Source organism: Cheilinus undulatus, linkage group 21, assembly GCF_018320785.1.
Source record: "Cheilinus undulatus linkage group 21, ASM1832078v1, whole genome shotgun sequence".
NCBI classification, from domain to species: Eukaryota; Metazoa; Chordata; class Actinopteri; order Labriformes; family Labridae; genus Cheilinus; species Cheilinus undulatus.
In genome coordinates this window covers 12,518,434-12,541,844 of record NC_054885.1, presented here as the reverse complement: position 1 = coordinate 12,541,844, position 23,411 = coordinate 12,518,434, and the positions used below count along the sequence as shown (strand labels likewise).

The 23,411-nt window shown below is 38.7% G+C and overlaps 1 protein-coding gene across 2 annotated transcripts in view; it reads left to right on the top strand.

Annotated features, from left to right (window-relative positions):
• card11 (caspase recruitment domain family, member 11) overlaps positions 1–23,037 on the top strand; it is a 35,556-nt gene extending 12,519 nt beyond the window's left edge. The window contains exons 1-25 of one of the 2 annotated variants that reach the window (XM_041816957.1): positions 461–520; positions 4,088–4,275; positions 5,439–5,576; positions 5,714–5,890; positions 7,548–7,696; positions 7,787–7,966; positions 8,518–8,664; positions 10,498–10,623; positions 11,205–11,405; positions 11,527–11,682; positions 12,966–13,026; positions 13,124–13,317; positions 13,549–13,655; positions 14,073–14,113; positions 14,235–14,358; positions 15,053–15,254; positions 15,928–16,054; positions 16,449–16,692; positions 17,721–17,805; positions 18,177–18,272; positions 18,469–18,589; positions 19,074–19,256; positions 21,685–21,806; positions 22,053–22,168; positions 22,371–23,037. In XM_041816957.1, coding sequence (XP_041672891.1) covers positions 4,098–4,275; positions 5,439–5,576; positions 5,714–5,890; positions 7,548–7,696; positions 7,787–7,966; positions 8,518–8,664; positions 10,498–10,623; positions 11,205–11,405; positions 11,527–11,682; positions 12,966–13,026; positions 13,124–13,317; positions 13,549–13,655; positions 14,073–14,113; positions 14,235–14,358; positions 15,053–15,254; positions 15,928–16,054; positions 16,449–16,692; positions 17,721–17,805; positions 18,177–18,272; positions 18,469–18,589; positions 19,074–19,256; positions 21,685–21,806; positions 22,053–22,168; positions 22,371–22,575 — 3,480 coding nt within the window. In that variant the 5' untranslated portion in view covers positions 461–520; positions 4,088–4,097 and the 3' untranslated portion in view covers positions 22,576–23,037. Of the gene's footprint in view, positions 1–460; positions 521–4,087; positions 4,276–5,438; positions 5,577–5,713; positions 5,891–7,547; positions 7,697–7,786; positions 7,967–8,517; positions 8,665–10,497; positions 10,624–11,204; positions 11,406–11,526; positions 11,683–12,965; positions 13,027–13,123; positions 13,318–13,548; positions 13,656–14,072; positions 14,114–14,234; positions 14,359–15,052; positions 15,255–15,927; positions 16,055–16,448; positions 16,693–17,720; positions 17,806–18,176; positions 18,273–18,468; positions 18,590–19,073; positions 19,257–21,684; positions 21,807–22,052; positions 22,169–22,370 lie in introns of those variants that run through there. The other variant, XM_041816956.1, reaches the window with a different exon arrangement.
• Positions 23,038–23,411: the final 374 nt, after the last annotated feature.

Below are 23,411 nucleotides of genomic sequence, written 5' to 3'. Positions count from 1 at the left end.
CACGAAAGGGGTGTGTCACAATAGTGGTCTGCAAGAGGGGGGCGTCTCAAGGTCTGCTGTCTGCAGCCAGACCCCATCTGAGATTTTCTTTAAACTCAAGTGAGACGTTAAGGAGCAGTGGTGGACTTCATCACTGTGACTGCATGGAAACACTGATGAAGCTTAACCATAGTGATATGACTTCACGAACTGTGGACCCTAATATGCAATTAATGCCATTAATCTTGGCAGCGCTAGAATAGAATAGAAAGTTGCATGATGGTCCTAAAACATCAGAATTGTGCTTGTAGTTGCCTTTGTGTCTGTTGTTGTTTGTTCTGCAGTTGCAAAAAGGGGAAAAATTTCCGGTATAGTGAAAGGACTAGCACTCACATATACACAGAGCAATAAAAACCCATGAGCTCCCCTGACCACATTACTACAAAGAAAAACATGCGGCAGAGAGGACTAAAAAGAGAGCACAGGAAGAGAGCTACACACATCTGGTGTTAAAACGAGGAAGCAGGGACGAGCTTTCTCGGTAATGAACTCCAAAATAAGAGAAGAGAGAAAAGGAACCATGCATGTGGTTTCTGAGGGTGGTCTGCGCGTGTTAGTTTAATGTGTATTTGTGCATCGTGCACTTGCTGTGCATGAGAATGGGTGTGATGGGTGCACTTGTGGTTTTATCTTCTGCTGCGACTGAAGACGAGAATAATCGGCTGAAGTATTCAGGGTGTGATATTTCTGTCTCAGGCTGCAATTGAAAAGTAGCTTGATTTGTTCACTTTGTTGACTTGATTTGGCTCTGAGAGTGTCAAAATATTTGACAAATAAATAATAGACCATGGAGAAAGTCCCTAAAATGAGCAGAGAGTGCTGCTGAGATATCTTTGTGTGCATTTGATTTATGAAAGCTCAGTTTGGCGCATGCTCGCTGCAGGTGACAGTTTAATGCAAAAGCGTGTTTGTGCCTGCACATGAGGAAAAAGCATCAGATGGCATTGATTTGCCTAAATGTGGGCTGTTAGTCACAAAGCAGGATTGTGGGATAACACCCACCGAGGAGACAGCATGCAAATCCAGGAGGTTTACAGACAGTGTGTGTGCTTTTGTGTGTGTTTTGTGTGTGTTTGTGAGAAAGAGAGAGACAATGGAAAACCTGTAGGAGTGGGAGGAACATAAAGATAGTGTACAAGTCTGTAGAAAAGTGACAGTAAAAAGAGGAAGGTTAACGGAAAGACGTCAGTTGGTTAAAGTTTGTGTGTTTATCAGACTGTGTGCGTCTATCCTGGCCTCTAATGCAAATGTTATAGGGTGTATCAGGTTCAATATGTTTTACTATTTGAGTCAGACAGGCCCCCGCAGTCATGTTTTTTATAAGGAGAGACTACTAGTAATATAAGAATGCAGGATGTGAATGTGGAAATATCATTTTGAAGTGTTTTTCTTTGATGGCACTTTTAATATGGTTTTATTTATTGTACACTTTTATTTTGGTTTTTACAATTAGGATTATTGAGTACTTATGTTATCATTGGACTTATATGATTTTGTTGTACAACCCCAATACCAAAAAAGTTGGGGCACTGAATGACTAAAATGTAAAACAAACAGAATGCAATGATTTTAAAATCTCATAAACCCATATTTTTAATATGCTGAAACTAACACATTTTACCATTTCAGGAATTTGATGGCAGCAATATTTTTCAAAAAAGTTGGGACAGGGCTGTGTTTAACAAATTTTGATTAATCTGACCACAGAACAGTTTTCCATTTTGCCTCAGTCTATTTAATTGAGTTTGAGAAGACAGCTGCTTTTCTGGATTGTGTTCACATATGGCTTCATCTTTGCATAATACAGCTTTAACTTGCATTCAAGGATGGCACGGCCAGTACAGAATCATGCCTGTTTTTACTGCAGTGCCTCCTTAGGGCACAAAGATCATTAATATCCAATGCTGAACTTCGGCCTTGTCGTGTGTGCACAGAGATTTCTCCAGATTCTCTGAATCTTTAATGACATTCTGTAATGTAGATGGTGGGGTAATCAAAGTCTTCTAAGTTGCAGAACATCTTTCTAAAATTGTTCCACAATTTTTAGGCACATTTTTTTGCAGATTGCTGAACCTCTGATGGAATATCCACAAAAGATTTTTCTCATATTGGCGTTTCATTCACACAGAATGAGCGTGAAAATACTACTTTCTAAGAGCGGGTCCAAGAGTGAACAAATATGCATATATGACACCTGTGCATCTCTGTGAATACAACCAAGCGCACCTACTCTAACAATCACTTAACCGGCATCTGTGTGCATTGACCCCACCAACAACAACAACAGTAATGGCAGGTTACATGATTGTGTTCGTGCAGCTGAATCTACTGAGCCTCTTATGGCTCTAAGAGCAAAACCTGCTCCTCCCCTTCTACCACCGTGAGCATCAGATGGTCATGGAGATCAGAAATGCCACATGTTCTTCCATCTACCACGCAGTGCAACCAGAAGGGCATCCAGGAGAAAGTTCTGCTAAAGAGAAAAACTTTTGGTGTGCTTGCTGCACAAACTTGGTCTCTGGACTATATTCTACAGCCTTTTCAGTCATTTTTAGGGATTTTGTGCAAGAATGACATGCTTAAAGAAAAAAATTCAAATCTAAAAAGAAATATATATTTTTTGTGGACAAGGCCTACAATGCTCCTTTTATACCCATTCATGTTACTGACCTGTTGCCAATTAACCCAATTAGTAGCTAATTAGCAGTAAACTTACTTTTCCAGCCTTTTGTATCCCTGTCCCTACATTTTTGAGATGTCTTTTATTTTCTATAGAAAAATATGGGTTTATAAGATTTGCAAGTTATTGCATTCTGTTTTTATTTCCTTTTTAAACAGTGCTCCAACTATTTTGAAATTCTTGCTTTACCTGTACAAACTATTCTGTTCTAAGAAGAAAGATAAGAAGGTGCTGATGTGGAAAGACTTGGTGGTGATCGGGAGATGCAGCAATGGCATGAGTGGACTGTAGTGTGAGAATAAAAATTAAAAACCAGCTTGCAGGAAATCGTCTGACTGAACCACCACAGTCCCCCCTCCCCACTTACCGCAGATTTGTTTCCTTTTTTCTCTTCTCTTTTTTTTCCTCTGTTCTTTTTTTACCTCCAGACAGAAAGCTAATCTTCATTTTCCTTTGGCATCTTTAATTGACAAACTTAATAATACATGTTCACAAGCATGTGTTATTCCTCACACACCTTGCGTGACAGCAAGTCCAAGTGTGTGAGGAATAACACAAGCATGTGTTATTCCTCACACACCTTGCCTGACAGCAAGTCCAAGTGTGTGAGGAATAACACAAGCATGTGTTATTCCTCACACACTTGGACTTGCCGTCAGGCAAGGTGTGCAGGAGTACAGTTCACCATCTGGTCTGACACCTACCCTGCACCAGCTTTTGCAGACATAAGAAATAACTATTTGAAGGATCAGTCTGTCTGCTGTTTGGTTTTGTAGGTCATAAAGATGCTGTGATATTGATTTCATCCTGTTTTTTCACCATCAGGGCCTTTAAATCACATGTATATAAATGCTTAATGCTAAATAAATCAATGCAGCACACTCGTTTTTAAACATTTTTTGACTAATCTAAATTTTTATCAAGATAAACCTTCATGTCAGACCTTAAATGTGACCTTTATTCCTTTAGTACACCAGACTCTGCAGCCTTATGTCCTTGTGAGAGACATTTAGGTGGTATTTACCTAGCCCACTGTCAGGGGCTTTAACAAGGAAAATGGCACAATCATTGAAGGTGAGAGGCTTTCCGTGGTTTTAATGCGTCATGATTCTCACTTAGATTTTTCTTGATAACTTACTGAAAAAATCTTGCATAATGATTTGGTTGCACTTTCCCTGAAAGTACTGTGGAAATGAGTACCACCTTGTGCCCAGGTTTGAGGTTGTCATTTCACAAGAAAGCAAGTAAAGATGCCTCAGAGTTGACTTTAGTTTATTTCTTTCTTTCATGCTGGTCTTTCTCATCGTCACCTTTTCTTTTGAGGACATAAACCAAATAACCTTGTTCTGTCGATTTACTGTTTTCTAGGGGGTTAAAGATGGAGAAAGACATGGTGGAGATGTGGGAGAACGTGGATTGCAAACGTTTTGACCTGTGCCGCATCATTTCCCCTGCAAAAGTCACCCCCTACCTCCGCCAGTGCAAAGTCCTGGATGAAGAGGATGAGGACGAGGTCCTCAACTCCAGGCTGCTCATCTCCAAATCAAACCGTGCAAGTGAGAAAAGACATTTGAATTTCTATGCTTTATTTTCTCAATTTCTATGCTCGTCACCCCAGCACGTTTACAGATGAGAGACTTGAATCACTGCTGAGTCTGATTTACCAACAAAGCTGCAGAATAAATAAAGAGATGAAACAGTCAATAGAGCAGATCTAGCAGGCCCAATTTCAGCAGGTAGGCCATGAACAAAAGCAAGAGAACAACCAGAAAACAACCCCTATCAGAACATCAAGACTCAAAGGGGGTTTGTAGGTCATTTATTACTACTGGTGTGGTTCTAAAGCGGGGCTGTCAAACTCAAGGCCTGGAGGCCAAATCCGGCCTATGGTACAGTTATACCTGGCCCACCAGATCATATTTTTAATATAACTGGATCACTGATATGAAGTCTGCAGATTTCCTCCAAAATGTAAACTTAAACTTGATAATTTAAAATATCCTTGTTAAATCATTAAAATAAAAAATGTAAAGGGTAGAAATAATTTGATCAATAGTCATATTTTTACAATTTGGGCTCAAAATGTAACATCTGTTATCATATTTTGATCTTTTTAACGCATTATTTCAAATTTTCTTCTATTTTGACCTTTAAAACTTGTGATTTTGAATTTATCTTATATTTTGATAATTAATTATCATGATTTTAACTTTCTTTCTCAGAAATGTTCCATTTAAAAACATTGTTTTGACTTTAAATGTTGTGTTTTGCCCTTTTTAACTGATAAGTGTGAGTTTTTATCTCAGATTTTGAGCCTCTAGACTTATTGTTTTAACTTATTTAAGTTCAAGATCACCCTTTATGTGCATTTTCTAGATCAAAATATATATCCAAATCAATCTATTTTCTTCCGCTTATCCAGGGTCAGTTCGCGGTGTCAGTAGGCTAAGCAAGTCAACCCAGATATCCCTCTCCCCAGCAACATTTTTCAGCTCCTCCTAGGGGATTCTGAGGCGTTCCCAGGCCAGATAAGATATATAATCCCTCCAGAGAGTTCTGGGTCTACCCAGGGGTCTCCTTCTAGTTGGATGTGCTCCTCAGGACCTCCACAGGAAGGCGTCCAGGAGGCATCCTAATCAGATGCCCAAACCATGTATCAGCTGGTCATGCTCATATAGTTGCATTTGCATGAACTTTAAGTTAATTTTTTCTCCTTCAGGCCGTCTACTTGACATCCTCCGCACCAAAGGAGAGCGCGGATATGTGGTCTTTCTGGAGAGTTTGGAGTTCTACTACCCTGATCTGTACAAGATGGTTACAGGGAAGGAACCCACCCGACGTTTCTCCACCATCGTAGGTGAGGCAGACACTTCAGAGGAGCTGATCTTGTGGACACTATTATTCGACTCTTACCTGTTACTCCAATTCAGCAGGCAATGTGACCTGTCGCACGATATTTATCTCTAACATCCTCCGTTTGCTTCCTCGCTGCAGTGGAGGAAGGTCACGAAGGTCTGACCCAGTTCCTGATGAATGAAGTGATGAAGCTGCAACAGCAGTTCAAAGCAAAGACCTTGCAACAGGTCGAGCTCAGCAGGAAGAACTGTACTCTGGAGGACGAGCAGAAGAAGCTCCGGCTGGTCAATCAAGAGCTGCTGGCTTGCCAACAGAGTAAAGAAAGATGTTACCTATTTTTTTTAAGATACAAGCTCTCCTTTACCAGCATTCTCTGCTGAATTTGCTATACATTTAGAAGACGTGAGAATTAGAAAAATATAATGTATCGTTTAAGTTCTCTTTTAGGTCTCTTTTGTAAGTTTAGTGCATAGGGTCTCATGTGGTTCAGCTTTAAATCAAACTCAAAAGTTGCCAACACATACTGAAACTGCCTCCCCACCACACTGGCTACGGTTCTCATGCTTGGTGCACCACAGCTGGGTTAACAAGAATGAGAAGCTAACTATGGTGTCTTAAAAAATACATTTTTCATGAAACTAGGGTACTCTAGTGTCATCCTGCACATGGTAACCAAACAAATTCCTGTTTTATTAAATGCCTTATGAATGTGATCTCAGTCTGGGTGAACTGCAAATGATTGAATGCAGATTTAATTCACAATAAAACATAAACAAAGTATCAGAAGTTTCATGAAAAATATTAGCTTAACATGGAGCGAGAGTACCCATCTGTTATGCTTTACAGCCGAGCTTCCCTGAGTCCTTCTTAAAGGAGCAGTGCATACTTAGATCACTGGAAGCTAGTGCCACCAGGTCCGCCCACAAATTTGACTGGGACCCTGACAAACCCAGAGAACAGGTCCTCCCCTGTGATTTATTGATGATATCAATCAATATGTGTGGGATCAACAGCATTGGTTCTAGCATCCTGGCTAACAGTTACTTCCTTTTGAAGTTGAAAAGTGTGTCAAGCTTTTATTGGTTACTGATGTTGACAGTATTCATCTATTTATTATTTATTTTGTTATTTAACATGTAATGCACCTTTCTTTTACCTCTTTTAACTATTTTTCCCTCACATTTTTGCCACTTTTCATTAATTTTTTGCTAGTAAGATCCCTTTTCACCACTTTTTCTGCCCATTTTGCCTATTTTAACCCATTTGTGCCTATTTTAAATCCTATTTCACTACCTCTTCTGCCACTTGTTTCAACTTGAAGGTATTTTGCCACTTTTACCCCTTTTCCACCACTTTGTCTGCATATTTCTTTCTCCTTTAACTAAAGTTTGCTACTTTAGCCTATTGTTGCAACTTTCAACTCATTTTTGCTACTTTTAAGATACAATTTCAAGACCTTTCCTGCTCCTTTATGCCACTTTTAACCCATTCTCACCACTTTTTATGCCTGTTTTGCCTTTTTGACCAATTTTCACTGCCTTTCACTACCTATTCCAAAAACCTTTTCACTTTTAAACCCGTTCCTCACATTGTCTGCATGTTTCTGCCACTTTCTGCCATTTTTTGCCCCATCACCCCATTTTTTGTAATTTTCAACCAATTTTTGCCACTTTTTAATCCTATTTTGCTACCTTTTCTGCCCATTGTTGCCACCTACAAGCTATTTTTAACCAATTTTTACCTCTTTTAAACCCATTACTATTCCATTTTTAAAAAAGGTGTTCTTATTCTGAAGAAGGCTATATACTACAGCATGACTATTTTTGAAAAATGGTTTGTTACTTTGCTAGATTTATTATTATTCAGGAAAAAAACAAAATTTGGGGTGCTAGTGTGGCTCAGTGGGTACAGCAGGATACATATAGATACATTGTCCTATATGAGAAGCTAAGGGGTATCATTGTTTTTCCAGGGTACAATAAGTTAAAGGAGGAAAGAAATACCTACAGTGATGAGCTTCTGAGAGTAAAAGATGAAAACTACAAACTGGCCATGAGATACGCCACGCTGAGCGAGGAGAAGAACATGGCGGTGATGAGGAGCCGAGACCTGCAGCTGGAGGTACGGTGAATACGTAAGATGAGGAGATGTGCATTTTTATTGAAACGTTATGATCTGATCTATATCTGCCCTTTGATTCTGTGTGTTTAGATTGATCAGCTGAAGCACAGACTGAACAAGGTAGAGGAGGAGTGTAAGATGGAGAGAAAGCAGAGTCTCAAGCTGAAGAACGACATCGAGAACCGGCCAAAGAGAGAGCAGATCTTTGAGCTGGAAAGAGAGAACGAAATCCTCAAGATCAAACTGCAGGAACTGCAGTCCATCATACAAGTAGGCTACAACACAAACCGTGTTTTTGTCATGTCATATAAAAGTCATGAATGTTTCCCTTCCCATACCTGTTTAGATGCAAATCTGGATTTTTCTGCTTACTAGAATTTACTAGACAAACTCTAGCTGTAATGGTCATTTATGAGGGAGGAACTCATTTGCAAAATTTGTATTGAAATTGCCAGTAGTGAATGTGTAAAGGGGTTCAGATTGAACAGAAACAGTGATATTAAGGCAGTAGTATCAAACAAGAATCTTAAAGAAGATAAAGAGGAAATAAAGCTGAGTGGAAATACAAGTTACACTTTACCTGGAGTAAGAAGAAAGAAAAATACTAATCCCAAACATTTCATGTGTAAAATCTGTAGATTTATTCATGTGTAGATCTGTGCATGTGTAAAAACATCATCAGATTAAAAAAAAAAAAATCCCTGGATCTTGGGTTAACATAACATCACTTTTAAAGAGGCCCTGTGACTATTAGATACAAATAAGCCATTTGCTAACAGCATGAGGCTCACGCCCAACATTTCATGTGTTTTTTTGTACAGCCTGGGCCACTACCTGAATCAGACAAGGCCATCCTCGACATTCTGGAGCACGACAGACAAGAAGCGCTAGACGACAGACAGGATCTTGTGAACCGCTTGTACAACCTCCATGAAGAAGTCAGACAAGCAGAGGAATTTCGAGATAAGGTAAAATGCACACAACAAAGCTTTTACATTAAAAGCCTGTCTGCTCCACAGTGTTGTAGTAGGAGAAACCAAAGCCTCCCATAAAGGGGGATAAAGGGGAGAGTTTTCTGGGGCCCAGCCAATTGGGGGCCCCTTGAGTTCTTTAAAATCATGGTCCATTTTAGGGTTAAGCTGTGATGACCATATTTTATACCTAACCTGAATAATAACAACTCGTATCAGAGCAACAAACAATAAATTCTTGTTTATTTATGCTGTAGTACAAATAACCTTTTAATATGTAATCCTCTTTTCTTAAAACAGAGTTAAATTTTGGGGTAATGTAAACAATGTGGATGTGCATATTGAGTTTAACCAATGTGAACAAAGGTCAGGATGCCAGACAATAGAGTAAAAGAAACTGAGACAACTTTTAAGGAAAAATTATAAATAACTGCAAAAAGTAGCAAAAATGTGTGAGAAGTGGCGAAAATTGATCATAAAGTGACATAATGGGTTGAAAAGGGGGAAGAATGGGTTAAAAGATGCAAAGATAGATGAAAATTGGCAAAAATTGAGCAGAAGTGGCAAAAAGGGGTTAAAAGGCAAAGATGAGCAGGAAAATGGTGTGAAGGGGTTAAAAAGTGGCAAACCTGGTTAAAATGTGGTGATATGGACAGAAAAGGGTATAAAAAGGGCTGAAAGTGGTTCAAAAAATGGGTTTAGAGACACAAAAATTGGCTAAAAATGGTTACTATAGTAAAATGAGTTAAAAAAAGGCATATTGGCAGAAAAAATGGGTTAAAAAAGGCACAAATGAGTTAAAAGTGGAAATCAGGAACAAAAAAAATAGGTGAAAATGGGTTATAGTTGGGCAAAATTGGTTGCGAGTGGCAGAAAAGGGTTAAATCAAGCAAAAATATTATAAAAAAAATAAAAATAATAATAATTGGCAAAAAATGGGCTAATTAGATAGGAGAAGTGGTGAAAAGGGGTTAAAAGTGGCAAAAAATGGGGATAAAGGGAAAATAGGGACAAAAAAAGTGGTGCAAAGGGTTAAAAATATGGCAAAATTGGAAAAATTTAAAATATGATCAGAAAAAGTGGTGAAAGAGGTAAAGAAGTGGTGAAAATGGGTCTGTGAATTGGTTAAAAGATGCTAAATCGGTGAAGATTGGCACAATTTGGCTAAAAGTGGCAAAAAAGGGGGTTAAACAGACAAAATGGCTGGAAAAATAGTGAAAAGGGGTTTAAAATGGCAAATTTGGTTAAAAAAAAAAAAATGAAGCAAAATAGGAACAGGAAAAGGGGTGCAAAATTGGGTTTAAGATTTAAAAAATTGGGTGGACTGAGGGATTTTAGTCAAATTTGACACCAGCTACGCTTGGACATGAGGGTGATTTTTATTAGATTTTTGAGGTCAAAGGTTCCCATGGCCTCACATAGAGTGAGGTCACAGTAACCTTGTACCATAATGTAGCTTTCAGAGGCTGTACTCTATTACTCTCTGTAAATAGTATATAGTAATAGGCAATAGTGAACTTCACCTTGAGGAGGCAAACAATTGGCAGCTGTGAGTTCTGGTTATATTCAGGTTTTAAAGCTAGTGTCTTTCTGAAGCTCTTTGTTGGTTTTTGAGAAGGCAAGAAACTAGTAACACAACACATGACCATGGGGACCAACACCCATGAGACTTTCTGTGAAACACACCCTGTTAAAACCCCGCCACAAGCCTTTCTCTTTATATAATCTGGGCTTTCTTGTTTCTCCTTCTTTTTTTCTCTTCCAGGATCTGCTTTTGTTGAGTAAACTATAAGTTATGCTGCTGGTGTTTTTTTTTTCTTTTTTTTGTAGTATCTGAACGAGAAGGAGGATTTGGAGCTGAAGTGCTCCACACTGCAGAAGGACTGTGAGATGTATCGCAATCGCATGGACACCCTCAGCATCCAGCTGGAGGAGGTGGAGAAGGAGAGGGACCAGGTAAAAAGCACACACTGATGCCCATAGATTAATGTACAGCATTTTGTGACCATGATCTCACTGTATATCAATATAAACTACCAAAATACTATCCCAGCAGACACTGACATAGTGCAGTGGTGACGTACACCCCAATCCCAAAACGTTGGTGTGTAAAATGTGTGTTGGGTGCTAGACTTTTATAATGGTATCATTAGTTTTCATCATGTTTTTACTCCTCTTGCACTCTGCCCCTCACACTTTAAGAAGCTGCATCTGTAAGCAGATGAGCGTATATCTGTTATTTTTTGCATCACAAACTTATTTAACAGAACTACTCAAACACTTGGACATAAATCAGAATGATAATAACAAAATATCACAACAGACTCAGGGTTTGGCAAAAATGTATTTGACATGTATTTGAACGAGTAGTTTGACTCATATCCCATCTGTTAATATGGAGGAGGCATGGTTTATGATTCATTATGCAGTCAGTCAGCAGGGGGAGCTCATGTGCAGCCTCTGATCAGGATGACTGCAGGACTTCTCCATGTTTGTGGGTGTCCATGAATGTAACGTTTGTTGTTGTTTTTCTGCAGGCGTTTCGGGCACGAGACGATGCCCAGCACCAATTCTCCCAGAGTCTCATCGACAAAGACAAATATCGTAAACAGATTCGAGAGTTAGAGGAGAGGAGTGATGAGCTTAAGATAGAACTTGTCCGCAAAGAGGCCAAGCTAGTCGCACAGGAGTCCCGCCTCCGACGGCTCTCGAAAGACATTGTCTTGGACCAGTATGGGGTAAATTAATCCATTTATAATCATCGTACTTGTTGAATTTGATCTCAGCATGCAGTATGTTCAAAAACATGCCAATGCTTTCCTGATTTTTTTTCTCAATTTTTCTCCTTTGATTTTGCAGAGTCTACCAAGAGATCTGCCTTTGACCATCATCTCTCAAGGGGAGGAGTTAAAACCAACCCCTGGCCAATCAGAATGGTCCAGTGATGAGTCACCTGAGGATAAGCACTTAAATGAAGAACCTCGCCTCAAGCGTAGACCCAACATTAAAGGAGTGGTCAGATACTTTTTTAAAATTAACACTTTTTGCGCTTTACTTACTGTGTTTGAGATTATAAAATGTTACAGTGCCTTTAAAAAGTATTCACCCTTTTTGAGCCATCATGACCTTGAGATAGTTGTCCGTCCCTTAATAAGTTCTAGGCTGGATTACTGCAATGCACCTTATGTTTGCATCTCCCAGTCATCAGTCAGATGCATTCAACTTGTGCAAAATGCTGCTGCACGTCTTTTGACTAACACAACCAGACGAGAGCACATTACTCCCATTTTTTTCCCTTTAATGGTCTTCCAGTCCGTTTTTGAATTGATTTGAAAGTTTTAATGTTTGTTTTTAAAGCTCTGAATGGCCTTGCTCCATCTCATTTATCTGAGATTTTAACTGTTCATGGACATGGCAGGGCTTTGAGGTCATCCTGTCAACTTTTGTTGGAAGTGCCCAGGTCCAAATACACTGGGGCGGGGGGGCCTTTTCAGTTTTGCACCCCGGCTCTGGAATAATCTCCCTTCTGAGATACGTGTTATCTCTGGCTTGGGTATGGTGTAAATTTTAGGACATCCTCAGGTCTCGAAGTGATGCATCAAGTCTCAGGAAAAAAGCATCAGGTCTCATGAAAAAAGGCGTCAGGTCTCCGAAAAAAAGACGTCAGGAAAAAGGCATCAGGTCTCAAGAAAAAGGCGACAGGAAAAAAGCATCAGGTGTCAGGAAAAAGGGTGTCAGGAAAAAGGTGTCAGGTGTCAGGAAAGGTGTCAGGTCTCAAAAAAATGTGTCAGGAATAGAGTTGTCTGATTTCAGGATAAAAGGAGTAAAGAAAAAAGGCTTTAGGTCTCAGGAAAAAAGGCGTCAGGTCCCAGGAAAGACCCGATGTTTTTTTTCTTGATGCCTTTTTCCTGAAGCCTTTTTTTCTGAGACCTGATGTTTTTTTATATGACACCTGACACCTCACTCCGAGACCTGAGGATGTCCTAAAATGTACACCTTACTTGGGTCTTTTCAAATCAAAACCTAAGACTTATTTATTCAGGATGGCTTTTAATGCCTTGTAGTGCAGTGACTGTTTTATCCTTTTAGTCTTCATTTATATTATATTTTTTTTGTCCTGTGCTGTGTTTTTAATGCTCTTTGATTTTTTGTAAAGCACTTTGGTCACCTGGGGGGTGTTTTAAAGGACTATATGAATAAAGTACATTGCATCCTTTCTTTTTTATTGACATTTCACATAGCACCCCAACTTTTTTGGATTTGGGGTTGTAAACGACTTTCACTGTTTTGTGTTTCAGTTCAGAGTGAAGTCTCCACTAAAGGACCTCCAAGCTGAACCAGAGGCTGTTCAACCTGCAGGTAACAAACGGTCACTCCACCAATTCATAGAGTATCTCCTGAAATCATGATGACATTTCCTTCGGATACATTTGTTTCCATCTTTTAACTTTTTCAGTCAACGGAGGAGACTGTCTTGAGATCCACATGTCGAACTCGCACGTCAACAGCAACTCCCTCCCTCCCTCTCCAAGCTTCATGATGTCCCCAACGTATCCAACCACCTCTGCTCTCCCTCTCTCCTCCTCCTTCCCCTCAACCCCGATCCCAGTTCACTTCCCCATCATGGAGCAGCCAAACAGACCTAACATGGTGAGCTATACCCACAAGCTAATAAAGAAAATTTGAGTTCTGCTACAACAATTTAAATCAGTTTCAACTTTATTATAGGCTTAACTATGAGCTGTTTTGAAGTATATCCATCTGAGCTCTGATACAATTATTTAAGTATTTAGAGGTCAAGCCATTTACATATAGGTAGAAATGTACATTTTGTGCTTTTTGAGTCCATAACTGGGGTTTTATTCAATTTTGAATTTCCAGCTGCGTTACCGCCATGACAGCATCATGTCCACGCTCCCTGAGCCGCCAGATAAATCGTCGCTTTACCGCCGAGAGAGGGAGAAAGAAAATGAATTCCATCCACGCAGGTTAGTAACACAAGAATTGGTTAATCTACATGTTTTGATGAATGTATACTTTTTCAGTTAAGGGATTTTCAAGAGTGGAAACGTGGCTAGAAAATCAGATTTGTCCCTCATTTCAAAGCCTTTTTCAAGCAGACATTTACCTCTTTTGGAGCCATAATTATCTTAGGTATATGTAAATATCCTGACCTATAGTTCTCCCCTATCTTTTCCGACATTTGACCTAAAACTGGTTTTAAATCTTTAAATGCTTAATTTATAACTTTATAACACATTGTCTAAATGGAATCATATGTTACCCCAAATCTACATGTACTTTTGAGCATTAATGGTGCCTTCACAGATGTGCAAGTTACCCATTCCATAGGCACTAAAACACCCCCACTCCATTTAATGGTTGCAATGTTTCGCCTCTTTTAGCCTCTCAGACTTTGATAGCGACACCATGGAAACAGAGTTTGGTAAGTGTACCTCCACACATTGTCCAAAATATTTATAATACAATTGATAATTTTACTGTCTTAATATTCTTTCAGTGCCATGGTTTAATTCAGTTTCTTAATAAATCTTACATTTTAACAGAGGATGAGGTACAGCGAGGTCCACCCTCTGTCCACTCATCTTCCTCGTCCTATCAGTCAGAAAGTATGGACACGTACGACTTTGAGCAAGTCAACAACATCTTCAGGAAATTCTCCCTGGAGAGGTACAGTATCACAATCAACAAAAGGTGACCATTTTCCTCAGAGAACAGACTATGGTTGTGATGCTTAAATGCTATAATAATATCAAGATTTTGTCATGTTGAAGTCTAATAAATTGAAGAACTGAAACTAAGTATCAGATGAGATGAAGATCTGAAAAACACGATAGTGAACGTTTGGAAGTATATCAGCAATATTTAAAAGAAAAACAGCATATTTGAGAACCCATTAGCTACTGTTAGCCAAAATGTTATGTTAGTATTCGGCCACTTCATAGCTAACATAATGACAGGTAGCAGTAAACACTTTTCTCTATCGATTAAAAAAAAAACAAACGAAACCAATACAATCAGTGATATACAGTTACACAAAAAACTCAGAAGTACAATGAAACCTATGTCATGAATGTACATTTTTTAATAAAATAATTTATAGTTCAGGTGTTGGATAATTTTTACTCTTGCTAACCAACCAGAAAGCTATTTAAGTTAAATGATTTGTCTGATTCTTTAAACCTAAAGTTTCTAACCCAAAACTCATTGATAAAACTTTTTAAACAGCATTTTAGCTTCTGAAAATGACTTAAGAGGAAACTGGGTGCTGTATGAATATTGTACATGAAATTAAAATGTATCATTACCATCTTCAACTTGATGTATGTGGATTTGCATTAATTCATGTGTGTCCTCCATTTAGACCCTTTCGTCCATCTTTGTCCTCCTTCTCGAGGATCAGCTCCTCCCTGAAACCCGTGCAGGAGCTGTCATTGCAAGGTGACAACCTGATGAAGGACATCACTTTGGTGGGGGGAAATGAGAGCGGGATTTTCATCTCAACGGTGCAGTCTGGCTCCATCGCTGAGAAAGCTGGGCTACGAGAGGGCCACCACCTCCTGTTGGTATGTAGTTCACTATGTAAATCTTGTGGCATTTCAATAATTGTGGGTTTTTTTTCGGTCAAACTTGGCAGCAGGTACTACTACTACGGTCATAAGTTTTTGGCCAAATCTTGAGTTGGTTCAAAAGTTGCCATTTTTTCACTGAAATTTGGCAATTGGTCTGTGATCATGACTTTTTGGTAAAATGTTGAGTTGTTTCAAAAATGGTAGATTTTTTGCTCAAATTTTTCATCAGGTCCTCTGTCATGATCTTTTTTGTAAAATCTTCAAATTGTTTAAAAAAAGGTTGATTTTTTTTTTTTTTTTTGGCTCAAAATTGGCAGCAGGTCATGATCATGACTTTTTGGTCAAATTTTGAGTCATTTCAAAACTAGGCGATTTTTATGTCAAATTTGATGAGAGCTCTGCGGTCATGACTGTTTGGTGTGAACAAGGTCTGTTACATGAAGAAAACGTAGAAATCAGAGGTATGAAACTTTAGAAAAATTCAGACTTTATGACCATCAACCATGCATTGTAATTATTTTCAATGCCTAGTTTTTAATTACATCCCTCAACCATTATAACCTTTTATAATGAAGGGATAAGTCTGAAGAGGTGCCATAAGATTTTGTAGAAACCCCCAAACACATCACCTGTAGCTCATATTTTTGTGCTGTGATTTGCTGACCAGCTCGAGGGATGCATCCGTGGGGAGAACCAAAGCGTTTCATTGGACACCAGCACGCAGGAAGAAGCCCACTGGACACTGCAGCACTGCTCTGGACCAGTCAGGCTGCACTTTAGAGCAAACTATGACAGTAAGTGTCTTTTTAAACTCATTACACCATTATTACAAGATTGCAACTGTATGGTCTGGAAGTTGTTTGAAGCCAAGATTGCCTTTTTTTATACTTTTCTTATTTTTCTGTGCTAGCCTTTATGGGATAAATAAATCTTGAGGTTTGCATTGCAGTGTTAACAAGTTATTTATGCATTTTAGTCCCTCTCAAAAAGAAATCACAGTTAACCTTGAATGTTTTTTTTTTTTTTTTTTTTTTAAATGTGTCCATCTTTGCAAAGTTTGCAACCACTTATTCCCAGTGCTGTTGTACCTGTACCTTACTATCTATACTGATGGACTCTTGTCCCATCAGATAATTTGGACATAAATAACTGTGGATTAATCGTATGTGTTGCTTGTGCGTGCTCCAGCTTACCGTCGTCTTCAGAGTGACCTTGCAGAAGGCACACTGGCTTCCGGCGACTCTTTCTACATCCGGGTCAACCTAAACATTTCAGGCCAATCAGACAACTGCTCTCTGAGCGTACGTTGTGATGAGGTGGTGCACGTGCTGGACACATGGCACCAGGACCGCTGTGAGTGGATGTGCGCTCGTGTCGACCCCTACAGTGGCTTGGACCTGGCTGAACGTGGAACCATACCCAGCAACTCACGGTACAGAAACTTTCTTTAAGATCTGTACCTTGTTCTGATATGCGTTTAAATAGCATTTTGCAAATGAAGAATGTTTATAAAGAACATTTAACACCAGATGCAAAAAGGTTTGTATGATATGAGTAAAATGTGCAGTGTGGAATTACTGTCATATTGATTTGAGATGCAATACATAAGAATGAAGGAGTGCATTTTGGCTATTACATTTAGTTTCTGAGTTTTTGCAAATCAAAGACAAATTTCTGTCCCTGCATGCAAAAGCAGACAATAGCGTATTTCTCAGTTCTTTTCTCAATCATTTGTGATTGATTTGATTTTTTTTGGTCATGACTTGTTGACCTTGAAGCCTGGATGACAGGAATATTGAATGACTGTTTGATTGTTCAGAGGTCTTGAAACTAACTGGTGGTCTGTTCTGACAAGATCAGAACTGAAACTACTTGTGCATGCATTTATGCTAAGGTTTGAAGTTAAAACCTAGGCATGTAAATGACCCCATAATGGCTTAACTTAAGCCTCAGACTCAGATCAACTTACCCTTGAACTACTGGAAGTTGAGCCACAGGAACAGCTTTTTGGGAGTTCATATTTTCAGACAGTAGAAGTAAAAGTTGTCTCATCTTACCCCACTCTCCCCTATACTGTGCGGGCATAGATGAAAAAAAGTACCATGTGACTGTTCTACTTCAGTGCTGCAGAGCATGATGCAAAACTGATGTAACGGTAGAACAAGCATGCAAATTTTATAGGGGACTTGAGGGGTCCACATCTACTTTCAGAATGCAACGTTTCAATCAGCCATCAAGAAAAAAATGCAGCCTTATTTACAAACATACAGTCTGGCTTTTGAACATTTTCACCCCAAAGCCCCACAGCCTGCTGTTGTCTTAAAGAAACACTAAAAATAGATCTGTCAAGGACACTTTTCAAGAAGATGGAACAATTGATTTTTCTCTCCTAATTGTGCAAAACTCGATAATTTCATGCAGACATTTGTGTGTAATTGTGTGTCAATTTCTTGAATGCAGAGCCCAGCAGCTGCTCCTTGTGAAGATTCAGAGGTTGTTGTGTCGAGGGGGAAAAGAAGAAAATGAAGTCTACCGCAACAGCAGGGTGAGAAACCTGCTAAACTATCATTTTTCTAGCAATGTAAACTAATGTGTACATTTTATTTTATTTCATTTATGCTATCACATGCATACCTTTAGTTCTATCTGATGGAGAGCCAGTGGGAGAAAACATATGGTGTATGTAACACCTGGGAGTTTTTAGCACTTTCTCAAGCTGACTTTTTCAGGAATTGTAGTTTGTTGCACTTCAGCATTGGCTTTATTTTTAACATCAGAGGTTACTGTTTGACTGTGCTTGTCATTATTTTATTTATCCTGCAAAAGTGTAAGACAGAAATGTGCACTGCTACTGAATTTCACTACCTCTTTGTTAACAATATGTTAAAAAAAAATTGTATATATTTGTCTGTATAGATCAGCTTGCAGCCAGAAGAAGCCAGCACCTCACCTGACCCAAAAGCAAGCCCTCGACTCTCCAGAGCTAGCATCTTCCTCACTCAAATTCTCCAGGTAACATAATCTTATAAAGTGGTAGCCATTTCACAAGTGTCCTTTAACATTCAAATATCCATAAAATCTTCCTACCAAGGCTTCATATTTATATTTTCTCAGCTCTGTTGATTTAAATACATTTCTTCTAAAAAACATCAAAACATATCTCTTCCACCACCTACATCCAGTTATATTGTGCCTGTTATCGTTGCAGTTTGTCAGCAGGGTGGATATCAAGTACAAACGAATGAACAGCAGTGAGCGTGTGAGGATCATCAACTCAAGCGGCACAACGCTTCAGCGACAGGGCTTTGAGATGTTTTTGAAACCAGAAGGTGAGAACAACGCAGAAAGTGAGAAACCCTATCTATTGGAAGAAGCTGTGAGAAAATATAAAACTTTTGAAAAGATTCTGTAGGCATGCCTCTTAAAAAATCCTTACACAGATGAAGGGGTTTCATTTTTCTGTATTGCATACTTTATAAACTCCCATGGGGGAATTAGGATTTAACTCTGTTATTAAGAGACCTGCTAGACCCAAAAAAAGGTCTGAAATACCCACAAATAAAACAGAAAAATGGACATTCATGACTGGAGAGATGTCACAGGGAACTGCTGCTACTCCGAGTCAAAATGGCATTATTACTGCAAGTAAAAAAAAAAAAAAACATTAAGGAAGTATACGTCTTAGCAATTCTAAGTCAAATCAGGACATACAAAAGTTCTCTTCCAGTAAATAAAATGGTCAAAAACCCTCAGTATCTTTAGCCCACATGTGGATGATTGCGTGTTCCCCTTTTTAATCTGTGCTGTAAACAGATGCTGCTGACCCGGACAGTGATCTAAGCAGGAGTTTGAACCTGATTCCCTACAGTACCGTCACCCTCCAGCGGACCCAAAGGAAAAGACCAGTCCTTTTCACTCCCACTGCTCTGGCCAAAACCATTATCCAGAAAATTCTCAACATGGGGGGAGCCATGGACTATAATATCTGTAAACCAGGTCAGTGTGTGACAGGAATACGCAAATGCAGTTCAAGGAAACATATCCTACCTTGTTGGCATTTTTGTCTTGTGTGTTTTCATCTTTGGAAACAATGAAAACAAGTAGTTGAGGAGGACAGGGAGAATAAAGAGAGCTACTATTGGGATTCAGGTCAGGTATTGTATTGCACTGTGGTGTAAATGTTAAACAGTGTAACCAAAGACACAGAGAGGGCAGGTTTGAAGATGGCCTGTCTGATAATTGGGATGGTGATGATGCTGGATGATGCAATGACACAGAGGAATTTAAATCTCCATTAAAACATTACAACTAAATCAGCCTACTTTATGCGGAGTAAAAAGTTTCCAGTTTTTCAGTGCCCACACAGAAGAAGTAATAGTAGTAGTAGTAATTCTGGCTGTGTTTTAATGTGGTAAGAGCAAGCACAGGAAGCCATAATCATTATTATTATCCCACTTCCTGATTTATTAGCCACAATGGAAACAGAAACTCAGGAGGGACAATTGGACTTATTTCAATTTACAATGCAGTGCTTAAACACAAGAAAGCTTCTATCAGACAACCGAGGTAGTGGCTGAATGCTAACATTGATCTTTCTGCATAAGGATGTAAAAGAAAAGGCATGAAAAGCTGTCAGAAACATAATCAAGGAAGTGGTGTAATGCTAACTTTAGCTGAAGACCTGAAATGACTTTTGTATCATGTAGCATTATGCTGAATTGTATTGGTTGGTACAGTATCAGAAGTATCATATTGATTGTACAGTAGAGGAAGCTAAATTTCCCAGCACAATGAGATCAAGACACATTTCCCCAAGTGGAGAATACATTGTGTCATATAGTGTCACATCATATATCAATCTTTTCAATCCTTATTTGTGTAGTGACAATTCATAATAGATGTAAGGCTGATAAGTTGTAGTAGTTGGGGTTCTGCAGGGCCACATCAGCAGGTCATTCACACCAACAGGAACCTATGAGACATGGGGGCAGTTGATGGAAGGGACTTATCGTATCGTACATATCGTATTGTAACGTAACTAAACGTATTGTGACTTATTGATCGGGACGTAATGAATCGTAACTTAACAAATCATAACTTAACAAATTGTAATGTATTGTAACATATCATAACATATCGTAACATATTGTAAAGTAACGTATCATAACATAATGTATTGTAACGTAACGTAACGTAACTTAAGATATCGTAACGTATCATAACCTATCATATTGTAATCTATCATATCGTAACCTTTCATAACGTAACGTAACATATCAAAAAATAACGCAACTAATGTATCGTAATGTATCTAGTGTAACATAACATATCATTACTTCACATGTTGTGACGTACTGCAACATATGATAAAGGTTACATAACTTAAAGCATTGTAACATTATGTATCACTATTTAGCATAACATAACTTAACGAATCATAATGTAACATCTTGTAACGTATCGTATTATAACTTAACGTTTTGTAATGTAATGTAAAATAATGTATTGTAATGTATTGTATCGTAACATATCATTTTAAAATGAAATGTTTCATATCAAAATAAACCATAACATTATGTAAAGTATTGAGTTGCATTGCATCATAACATATATAGGATCATATCATTTTGTACTGACTCGTATCCTATTGCATTTAAAGGGTACCTATTGTATTAGATCGTTGCAAAGAATCAAAACAATACGATTTTTTATATAAAGCATCATATTTTATTGTACTGTAACTATCATATTGTCTTATACTTAATCTACTGTAGTGGCAGCTAATCATCACAGCACTACAGTCCAAGACAAATTTCCCATGTGCCATACTGCAACATATTTTAGGGTAACCCACTGAATTGTATCGATTTATATGGCATTGTATCAAACCGATTGGAATCCCACTTGATTATATCATACTGTGTTGTTCTGTATGCTATTGTATAGTATATCAATTGTAAGTTTATCGTATTATATCATCTTAAACAATACAGTTCTGTTTTTCAAATATGACACACTGTCCTTCCAGATTTGACTTTTCATTTTCTGGTTAATTTCTGCTCAATATGAAAGACTGGAAAAGATATTTGACAGATTTACCTCATTAGTATGATTCACCCTTTAACACAACAGTAGGATCTTTTAGCAGACTTTGAGCCCTATTCCTGGTCTCAGAGGAAAACCGCTCATCTGTCAAAGTTCAGTATCATTCTGGTCCAACCAGCTGTGGACAAAGAGTTACACGGGGTCAAAAATCTTCTCTACATGTAGCTGAAATTCCCCAGGGGCAAAAACACAAAATGTTTCTGATCAAGAGAGATCAAGCCCAAATATATTTTTTGCACAAACATTTTGGGGGAAATTCAAACATTTCTTTTTCTTTCTTTGCTAACATTGTTGTATTCTTTGTCTATTTTTGGTGTAGACACTTTGTCCAAAGAGGAATTTCATCTGAAACAGAGTCTGGAGCCTTTCATTCACTACAAAGAAAAACAGGCTACATTTGAATGCATCACTCGAGAAAACATAGAAGCTGTTGCTGCTAAGGTAGGGTGATATTTTACTTTGATGGTAAATTTCAAAGCAGTGTTTCTGAGAGATGTGATTGTTTTGAAAGGAGTTAAACATTTTTAGTTCATTCTGATATTTTTGTTTGTTTGTTTTTTGTCTATTAAAGAAATGAAACAGCTGTGGTTTTAAAGAGTTCTTTTTTTAGTATCCTCCTTTCACAGGAGAAAAGTACTCATAGACCTGTATTTGTCTGTGAAGCCTTTATTTTCTTGTCATCATTAGGGCAAACACTGCCTGCTGGAGGCTGAGCTGAGCTGCGTCAAAGACTTGCTGCGGAGAGAAATCTACCCAATAATCATCTACATCAAGATCTGTGAGAAGAACGTCAGAAAGTTACGGTACGTATATGAAACCAACAGAGGTGCTCCAAAACCAAAATGCATGATGTGTTGATACCAATGCTAGTGTATCAGCTCTGCAAGTGCAGCTGAATATCTTACACCTGACATAAACCTCTGCTGTAAAGTGTCTACAAGTTTTCATCCGTTTTGTGAACCTTACCACAATCACCTGCTTCCTTCCTGTTTCCGGTCCATGCAGGAGGCTGCCTCTACGTGTGGAGTCCGAGGATGAGTTTGTGAAATCGTGTCGAGCAAAGGAGAAGGAGCTTGAGGGCATCCCCTGCCTCTACGCCAGCCTGGAACCCGAGGCCTGGGCGGGAACCGATGACCTCATCAGGATCATTAAAGACCGAATAATGGACGAGCAGAAGAAGTCGGTGTGGGTGGAGCAGGACCTCCTGTAGATGCACATCTTCTGTACATTAAAAACATAACCTGAGTCCTCATTAAAATGTATATTTACAAGCAAATGAGTGGTTTCCTTTGAGTGACCACACTGAAAACATCAAAAAGTTACATTACTAAATTGAACGAGGATCAAAGTGCCCTCCTTTTTGCTTCAGTTTCATTCTCTTAGCAGTGTTCGCTTTGATTACACTGCCATCTAGTGCTAAGACTTATTAAGACTCAAATCCAACTCAATGACAAGCTTTGACAAGCAGATAAGTGAAATAAAGCATCAAAACTGAGTATTTAATATCTTTGAAACATATTGTAATCTTTCTCTTTTGTGGTGAACAGCTGTAAGCACAAATATTTCAAGGGTCACATTAGTGTTTTTCATTAGGTCAAACAGCCTAATGGGTATTAAAATCAGTCCATCTTAACCTTTTCCTGTTCTTATATTTAAATAAATATCTTCTTGTAAAGCCTACCTACCAATGACTAGTGTTTCAGTCATAACGGGGTTTTTAGTCTGAGGTCTCGGCTTTGACTCGGCCACTCCAAAACATTCACCTAAATCATTTCTGTGTAGCTTTCGCTGTATGCTTCAGGTCATTGTCTTGCTGGGAAAAAAAAATCTGCCAAGCCGTAATTCTCTTGTAGACTGAATAAGATTGTCTCTCAGGATTTTGCTGCATTCATTTTACCATCTACTTTTAAAAGCCTTCCAGGGCTGGCTGCCAAGAAGCATTCCAACAGCATGATGCCGCCACCACCATGCTCCACTGTGGGGATGGTGTGTTTGTGGTGATGTGCAGTGTTTGGTGTCCTCCCAACATAGCATCTTGTCTGATGG